Source organism: Mustela erminea, chromosome 19 (genome assembly GCF_009829155.1).
Source record: "Mustela erminea isolate mMusErm1 chromosome 19, mMusErm1.Pri, whole genome shotgun sequence".
In the NCBI taxonomy this organism is placed as follows: Eukaryota; Metazoa; Chordata; class Mammalia; order Carnivora; family Mustelidae; genus Mustela; species Mustela erminea.
The window spans coordinates 8166601-8175165 of NC_045632.1; the positions used below are offsets into that span (position 1 = coordinate 8166601).

Below are 8565 nucleotides of genomic sequence, written 5' to 3' on the forward strand. Positions count from 1 at the left end.
GAAGCAGGCTCCCCGCTGAGCAGAGAGCCCGATGCGGGACTCGATCCCAGGACCCTGAGATCATGACCTGAGCCGAAGGCAGCGGCTTAACCCACTGAGCCACCCAGGCGCCCATAAATAAAACCAATGCAATAAATGAGATTGAATAGAGGATTGATGCAATAAACAGCTAGCTGGAGGCAACAGGGGAAGGACTTTCTGACCTCAAGGACACAAAAAAGGAAAATAATCTGAGCAAGAGAGAGATTTGACTTAGGGAACTCAGTGACTGCATCAAATGTTGTAACATCCCTAGGTCTTGGGCTTTTCTGTGCTGGGAGAGTTTTGTTTCCAAATATAACTTAAATTCCTGTTTCTGGTGTAAGAAGAGTTCCCATTTATTTGGTAGAGGGTTGATAATTCAGTCTTAGTGACTTGTGCAATTTTAGGAATTATCTATTGTTGTTATTGTTTTTATTCCTAAGTTATCTGATTTGGTAGTATATAAATGCTGTCCAAGTTAAAGCACAGCCAGTTTTAGTATTTTGGGTAAACTGGGCATTACATTCATTGTTCTGTTACTATTCTCATCTCTATTTTATTTATTTCAGATTTATCTTTGTTACTTCCTTGTCCTACTAAATTTCATCTAAGTTTTTTCCTTTCCTTGTTTCTCATGGAAAGTTGTTTTTCTTTTTCTTTTTTTTTTTAAGATTTTGTTTATTTATTTGAGAGACAGAGATCACAAGTAGGTAGAGAGGCAGGTAGAGAGAGGAGAGGAGGAAGCAGGCTCCCTGCCAAGCAGAGAGTCCAATGTGTGACTCGATCCCAGGACCCTGAGATCATGACCTGAGCTGGAGGCAGAGGCTTAACCCACCAAGCCACTCAAGCACCCTTCCAGCTCTCTTTTTTTTTTTTTTTAAACTCAGCTATGTATTGCATTAAAAAAAAAAATTTGAAAATGGAAAGTGTTGTAGACAACGTTTAGCAGAAATAAACAATACAAACAATAGAAAAAGAGCACAGAAAAATTAAATTAGGATTCTTTAGGGTCGTTTATAGATCATGTCATCTGTGAACACAGATAATTTTTCTTTTTCTTTTTTTAGTTTGGATTCTTTTTATGGGGTTTTTCTTCCCCAGTTCTGACTAGAATGTCCAGTACCATGTTGAAAGGCAGTGGTAGTGTTACTTCATTACCTCATTTCTGATCATAGAGGAGAAGCTTACAATCTTGACCTATTGAATATGTTGGATTTTTTTCTATTTGGTTCATTTCAGTTTTATGTTTAAATAACCATCCTTCTAATTTTACGCTCATGTGGCACTTTTCCAGATTATTTGAGATGCAGGAAGGGATTTGTGCTAGAACATGACAGTATCACAGAATTATCTATTAGGGTATGTGGTCAGTATGTTGTGTTCCAAGGTAGGGTGTCCATGGAGGAAGGAAATTCTGATGATTCCTTCCCAGCCATCTTTCTGACACTCTCTGATTGACTGGAAGCTTGTATGTTACAAGTCATCAGTATATTCATCTGAAAGTAGTAAGTGCAATGAGTTTCCTTTTTTCTTATTTGATATCTTTCAGCCAAATCTTCACATGACATTCAGAATTTCCTGCAAAAGCCGAGCATAGAAGCTTCTTTCCAAAAAGTGACGATGAGTAGATACCAAAATAGTGCTCTTGAAAATGTATACTTAATGACAGACTGGGACGGTAATAGGGAGAGGGAAGGGCATCAAAGATACCATGAAGGACGTAGCCCATCTGAGGCAATGGCATCTAATAAGACTCAAAATGACCCGAATAGTGAAGGATATAAAACATCGTGGAAAGCCTCCCTTTTTAAGTCAGCTGCTTCCACAAAGCAGTGTGTTTCTGTCAGCAAAAGCTCCATTCAAGTATTCCAACATAGCTCTTTGCAGAAAGACAGTTTGGACAATCTGGAAAGTTATCTAGTCTGTGCTGAAAACAATGATTGGAACCATTTTCAAAACGGGATTGGATTGACCCCATCAGATACTTCTGAAAATCAGAGATTGAATAATGAAGAACAAAGTGCTAAGCGGGATCCACACGAGAGGGGCTTCACTGAGGAGTCGACCCTCCAGAATGACCAGAGCCCTTCCAATGGAGACAGCAATGCTCAGTGCCCTGAATCTGAGAAAACACTTAACCAGGGCTGCAGTGTTCAGAGACGTGTGAGGACTCAGTTTTCAGAGAACCACTATGAATGTTATAAATGTGGGGAAGTCTTTCATCAGAGGTCTAACCTTATTACACATGAGAGTATCCATTTGGGTGAAAATCCTGATGAATCCAGTCAGTGTGAGAATGGTCCTCAGCAGTCCTCCAATATTGGTGATGATCAGAGAATCCATGAGGCCAAAAACCCATTCAGATATGCTAAACGTGGTCCCACATTTAGTCAGTCATCAAGACTAAGTAGAAAGAAGATGATCCCTAGTGGAGAGAAAACACCCATTTTTAAGGGATGTGGTAAAGTCTTTGACTGGCACTCAACCCGATCTCAGCATCAGCAAATGAGTACCGAAGTGAAATCATACAAATGTGAAGAATGTTGTAAAACCTTCAAGTACCGCTCATCCCTAAGGAAACATAGGCAAATCCATACTGGAAAGAAACTCTATGAATGTAAAGAGTGTGGCAAAGTTTTTAAAATTTGCTCAACACTTGTTCAACATCACAGAATTCATACGGGAGAGAAACCTTACAAATGTAAGGAATGTGGTAGGTCCTTTAGTCAGCAGTCAAACCTTACTCAACATCACAGAATTCATACTGGAGAGAGGCCTTACAAATGTAAGGAATGTGGTAGGTCCTTTAACAAGCAGGCACACCTTACTCGACATCACAAAATTCATACTGGAGAGAAGCCTTATAAATGTCAAGAATGTGGCAAGGCCTTTAAGGAGAGTTCACGCCTTGATCAACATCACAGAATTCATACTGGAGAGAAACCTTACAAATGTAAGGAATGTGGTAGGTCCTTTAGCCAGCAGGCATACCTTACTCGACATCACAGAATTCATACTGGAGAGAAACCTTACAAATGTAAGGAATGTGGTAGGTCCTTTAAACAGCAGGCATACCTTACTCGACATCACAGAATTCATACTGGAGAGAAACCTTACAAATGTAAGGAATGTGGTAGGTCCTTTAACCAGCAGGCATACCTTACTCGACATCACAGAATTCATACTGGAGAGAAGCCTTACATATGTCAAGAATGTGACAAGGCCTTTTCACAGAGGTCATTGCTTAGTAAACATCACCGAATTCATACTGGAGAGAAACCTTACAAATGTAAGGAGTGTGGCAAGGCCTTTAAACAGCACTCAGTCCTTACTCGACATCACAGAGTTCATACTGGAGAGAAACCTTACAGATGTCAAGTATGTGACAAGGACTTTAAGTGTCACTCAACCCTTAGTAATCATCTCAGATTTCATACTGGAGAGAAACCTTACAAATGTAAGGAATGTGGCAAAGCCTTTAAACAGCGCTCACACCTTACTCAACATCACAGAGTTCATACTGGAGAGAGACCTTACAGATGTCAAGTATGTGACAAGGCCTTTAAGGGTCACTCAAACCTTAGTAATCATCTCAGAATTCATACTGGAGAGAGACCTTACAAATGCCAAGAATGTGGCAAGGCCTTTCACCAGAGCTCATCGCTTACTGTACATCACAGAAATCATACTGGAGAAAAACCTTACAAGTGTAAGGAATGTGGCAAGGGCTTTTCATTGCACTCAAATCTTCTTAAGCATCACAGATCTCATACTGGAGACAAACCTTACAAATGCGAAGAATGTGGCAAGGCCTTTAACCAGCGCTCACACCTTAGCAGACATCATAGAAATCATACTGGCAAGAAACTTTAAAAATGTAAAGACTAGGAGTAAGGACTGTAAAACCCTTACATCACAGACCTTGCATCCAATATAACTGGAAATATCTATACACATCTAAAGAAGTCCACCCTCTCTCTCCCTGAAACTCACATCGTAGTCATATGGGAGCAACATGGTAAAATGTGATGAATGTGGTGAGACCTTTAACTGGAATTCAGTCTATACTCAGTGTCCCAAAATGCACACTAGATTCAAACCCTAGAAAGATGATGATTGTGGAAAGACCCTCTTTTTAATATACACATTTGCAAACACAGAAAGTGCTAAAGAAGGTAAATTGAATCATACAAATAATTAGAAAACTCTCTGATTGAACATCTAATGTCAATAAATGTCACAAATATCATGTAAAAGGAGTGTATCAGTCCCTCTATTCAGATAGTACTTATTAGTCCAAGGAAAAGATAAGTTAAACACTTGGAAAATGCATATGCTGTTACATTGCAAAGAGTCAGTGGGGGAGTTTTTACAAGGGTATAATTAGTTTTGATGTGCTTTTTGTTATATTGAGCCTTTTTGAGGTTTTTTACCAACAAATATTAATGTACTTTATTCTCAAATCACTTCTGGAGATTGACTTACTTGTAATGGGTGCATGAGTCCATGAGCCTGATTTTTGCTCAGTCAACGACATTTGATGCCCTGCTGCCCTCGGGGGGACTCACGCATCCCACATTTTCCTTGGAAGATGAGAACTGTGTAATACAAAACATGAACGAAGAAAATCTAAATGGAGACACTGCTTAGGGTTATAGCATTGATGTAAGTTGCCATGAAATAGGTGTTCAGAACAATATTTTTCTTCATTTACTAAAACTAAAGAACTTCCTGAATATTAGACATACAAGGTTTTCCTGATTGCTCTTTAAGGAAAAAAAGGTGGCGCACCAGCTAACTACTGATGTATCTTCGTAATAGCGATCTTTAGAGAATAGGAGTGGATGCGATTGAAATGAAGAAATCCTCCCCCATAACAGAGAGAGGTTATCTAACTCTTCCCTACCATGCCATATAGCTGGACATACACATCTGTTGCGACTGTCAGCAGCACTGGAACTTAAGGAAGTCACTTCCACATCATGATATCAGCTATGGGGGTTAACGCTTGTATTCCGTATTTTGAACAAGTGTAACAGTGGATTTGAAATGCATAACATAGTCTATGTATGAATTTAATGTACTTCAATTAATCAAACATAATGGTTTTTAATATGTTAACATGAATTTGTGATGAGTGGTGTGTTATTCTACCACCAAGCTGAACCTATCTCTCTCTTTTTTTTTTAAGATTTTATTTGACAGGGAACACAAGCAGAGGGAGAGAGAGAGGGAGAAGGAGGTTCCCCACTGAGCAGGGAGCCTGATGCAGGGGTAGATCCCAGGACTGGGGCCATGACCTGAGCTGAAGGCAGATGCTTAACTACTGAGCCACCCAGGCAGCTCCTATATCATTTTACTGAAAGTTGTACACAACTGGTGTTATCTGTCACCTATTTGGTAATGGAAGAGAATAATACTCATATGAATCCATTCCCTCAGTGACCTTAAGGTTGAAATGATGGGTGATTTCCCCACCTAGTTAATTTAGTGTATCATTTTCTCCTCCTTGTGCTGACTGTGATATTACTGATATATTACAGGTTTTGTGGGGGGTATTGTTGACATTTTAGCTCACCTGTGGTGCTGCTACTCGCCATCCACTTTGTGTACTCAGCACTTTTGCAGGGACCTTGAGTGGACACCTGCCCTGCTCGCTAGTGTGTTTCCTATGATGTGGTTTTGGAATATAGGAGAGGTTCTGTGGGGTGGAGTCTGGAGCCTATGACCAAGAAAGAATTTTTGAGATGTCTTTGGTGCTAGATGGTGGTTTGTTAAAGTACAGGGACAGGACTCATGGGCAGAAAGCGCTGCTCCCCTGGGGTTGTGAGGCATGGCTGATTTCTCTCTATAGTATGGGCTTGGGGGAGGTAAGGAAAAAGGGAGGTTTTGAGAAAGAACATTCATATATTAAAGAAGATTCAGGGGATCCTGGGGGCCTTGCCGTTGTCAAGGTTGTTTACCCCTCTCGTAAAGCATTAACGATAAGATAGTTGGGATATTCCGGAAGCAGTATTACATTCCTCCTATTCAACCCCATCCTTTTTAGTAGGCTGTAGGTTTAAAAGAAATTCAATTTTATTTACATTTCCTTCTGCCTCAACCTCCCTCAATTTTAAGGAGAAGAGGGTGATGTTAGGGCTTCAGGAATCTGAGTTATGGGTTACTGGAAGTTCGGCTATAGATAAAAGAAGGCTTCTTCCTTGTAAATCACTAGGACATTTGTAAACTGAGGAATACTCAGGTCTTGCAGGATTGTGATCTCTACCAGGTAACTATTTGTTTCTCCTTTAGGGCACCCAGGAGTGCCTGAGGAATGTCCCATATATCCCATGGGGGGTGGGGGTTCATGGGGTGTCAGTTTCTGCTTCATCCTCAGCTTGCCTTCTGTTCTCTCATCACCTAGACAACACTCTGTAGAGTCACAAGGTAATGTTACTTGAGACATGGCAATCAGATCCACCTCTGTGGGCAATCCTCTGTCCCTTTTCCCAAGCATTTCCCATCCTGTGTTTTCCTAGAGAAGATGCCCACAGAGCTTACCCAAGCTGGCATTTGTTTGAATGGCCAAAAGTGGACTTGAACTGGGACTCTCAAGCACTCCACCATGACCCATAATAAAGTTATGTTCTCCATTTATTGGTGGGGTTCTTGGTTTGAATCACGTGCCCATGTGACCATGCTGTATAGGTCATCGATAACCTGGAAGTAGGAGAAACCTCCCAAATGGAGTGATACTGTAGCCCAGGTCACAGATCGAAAATACATAAAATAGGGACGCCTGGGTGGCTCAGTTGGTTAAGCAGCTGCCTTCGGCTCAGGTCATGATCCCAGCATCCTGGGATCGAGTCCCACATCGGGCTCCTTGCTCAGCAGGGAGTCTGCTTCTCCCTCTGCCTCTGCCTGCCATTCTGTCTGCCTGTGCTCGCTCTCCCCCCCCCCCTCTGATAAATAAATAAAAAATTTAAAAAAAAATACATAAAATAAAAAAGTGAGCATGTAGACTGCAAATGTCTCAATTTGCACAATGGACTCCATGGATTTAGGAAAAGAATTTCTATTTGTTTTATTTCCTAGTTATATCCAGATTTATAGCTATATTTTTGCTCATTTTTTCCCCTAGGTAATAGGCATCACAAACATCTTTTTTGCCTGGGTTGTGCAGGAGTGTCTTCACTAAACACTTGAGACTAGAGAGCTGGAAGGCCAATGGGTATTAATTCAGACATTAAACTCTGGGATGTCGCATTTGAATCTATGTAGAACTTGATGAAATCACCATCCTTAGAAGTATAAGCCCTATTAAAATAAAATGTAAAAATTGTGTCTACTGTGGGTAGGGGCCCAGAGGTGGCTCTCTTCAGTCACTGCAAAGGCACAGGCAGCTCTTGGTGGTGTCATGTGATAAATACATGTAATGGGAGAAAGGAATTGGCAAATGTGGTGGGTTTCTGAGGAGTAGAGAAGTCCTACTTTATCTTCATGATTTAACTGAATTCCTATTTGTTACTGATGATCAGATGCTGTCGGATCATATTTACCGAAATTGCCCAAACCTAATTCTGTAGCACTGGATAAAGAGGGGTATTGGTGATGTGCTCATTTGGACATAGCTTTCAAAAGTCACGTGGTAGGGAAGCTGTTGGTGGTGAAGGAGCCTTCTGGACACTGGGGTAGGCAGGATCAGCAAGGTGTGTGCTGTGGTTGAACTCAAGCACTGCTCTCCCAGGGATAAAAGCCCAATCAAGATTTGAGCCACTGTAGATAGGGGACCACTCAGGGAAGCTGCTGCTGTGCATTATGGGAACTTCCTGTCTGTACTCAGTGCCATGTTCAATACCCTCCCTGGCTCTGGCTCTGTCTGCTGTAGTTTTGGAATGTAGGTGAGCTTCAGTGGGGTGGAGTCTGAAGCTGATGACCAAGAAAAAATTCTTGAGGCATCTTTGGTGCAAAATGTTGTTTTATTAAAGCATGGGGAGAGGAGGAGGGCAGAAAGAGTTGCTGCCACCAGGGTCCTGAGGGGTGGCTGATTTTATACTATGGGGTTGGGGAAAGGTGAGGAATAAGGGAGTTTTCAAAATGATTTTCGTATGTCGAAGACTCACAGGATACTGGAGGCCTTGCCATTGTCAAGTTAAGGTTGTTTTTCACTCTTTGGAAGGCATTACTGTGAAGATAGTTGGGAGTTTTCTGGAGGAACATTACATTTTGCCATCTTCAAGCATCTGTCAATGGGCTGCAGACTCTAAAGTCACTTAAACATATGTACATTCCCTTCTGGAAGCTTGGTAATTGATAGAAGTGCTTTGTTTTTGTAAATTTCTAGGACATTTGTAGAACAGAGGGACACCCATGTCTTGCAGGAGTGTGATCTCCATAAGTTAACTATTTGTTTTTTCCTTCAGCCAGGAGCCCCTGAGGAATGTCACATGCATCCCATGGAGGGGGAGTTGAGGGTGTCAGCTTCTGCTTTGTCCTCAGCTTGCCTTCTGGTCCCTCATCATGTCCATGACATGGATTTGTTGGAGGAACAGTTCAACATGG

At 41.4% G+C, this 8565-nt stretch overlaps 1 protein-coding gene across 4 annotated transcripts in view; it reads left to right on the top strand.

The window, feature by feature from the left end:
- Positions 1-5237, top strand: part of LOC116579133 (zinc finger protein 345-like) — a 70319-nt gene extending 65082 nt beyond the window's left edge. The window contains exons 5-6 of one of the 4 annotated variants that reach the window (XM_032324106.1): positions 1571-3728; positions 3813-5237. In XM_032324106.1, the coding sequence (XP_032179997.1) occupies positions 1571-3728; positions 3813-3894 (2240 nt within the window). In that variant the 3' untranslated portion in view covers positions 3895-5237. Of the gene's footprint in view, positions 1-1570 lie in introns of all 4 variants that reach the window. The other 3 variants (XM_032324107.1, XM_032324108.1, XM_032324105.1) reach the window with 3 other exon arrangements.
- Positions 5238-8565: the final 3328 nt, after the last annotated feature.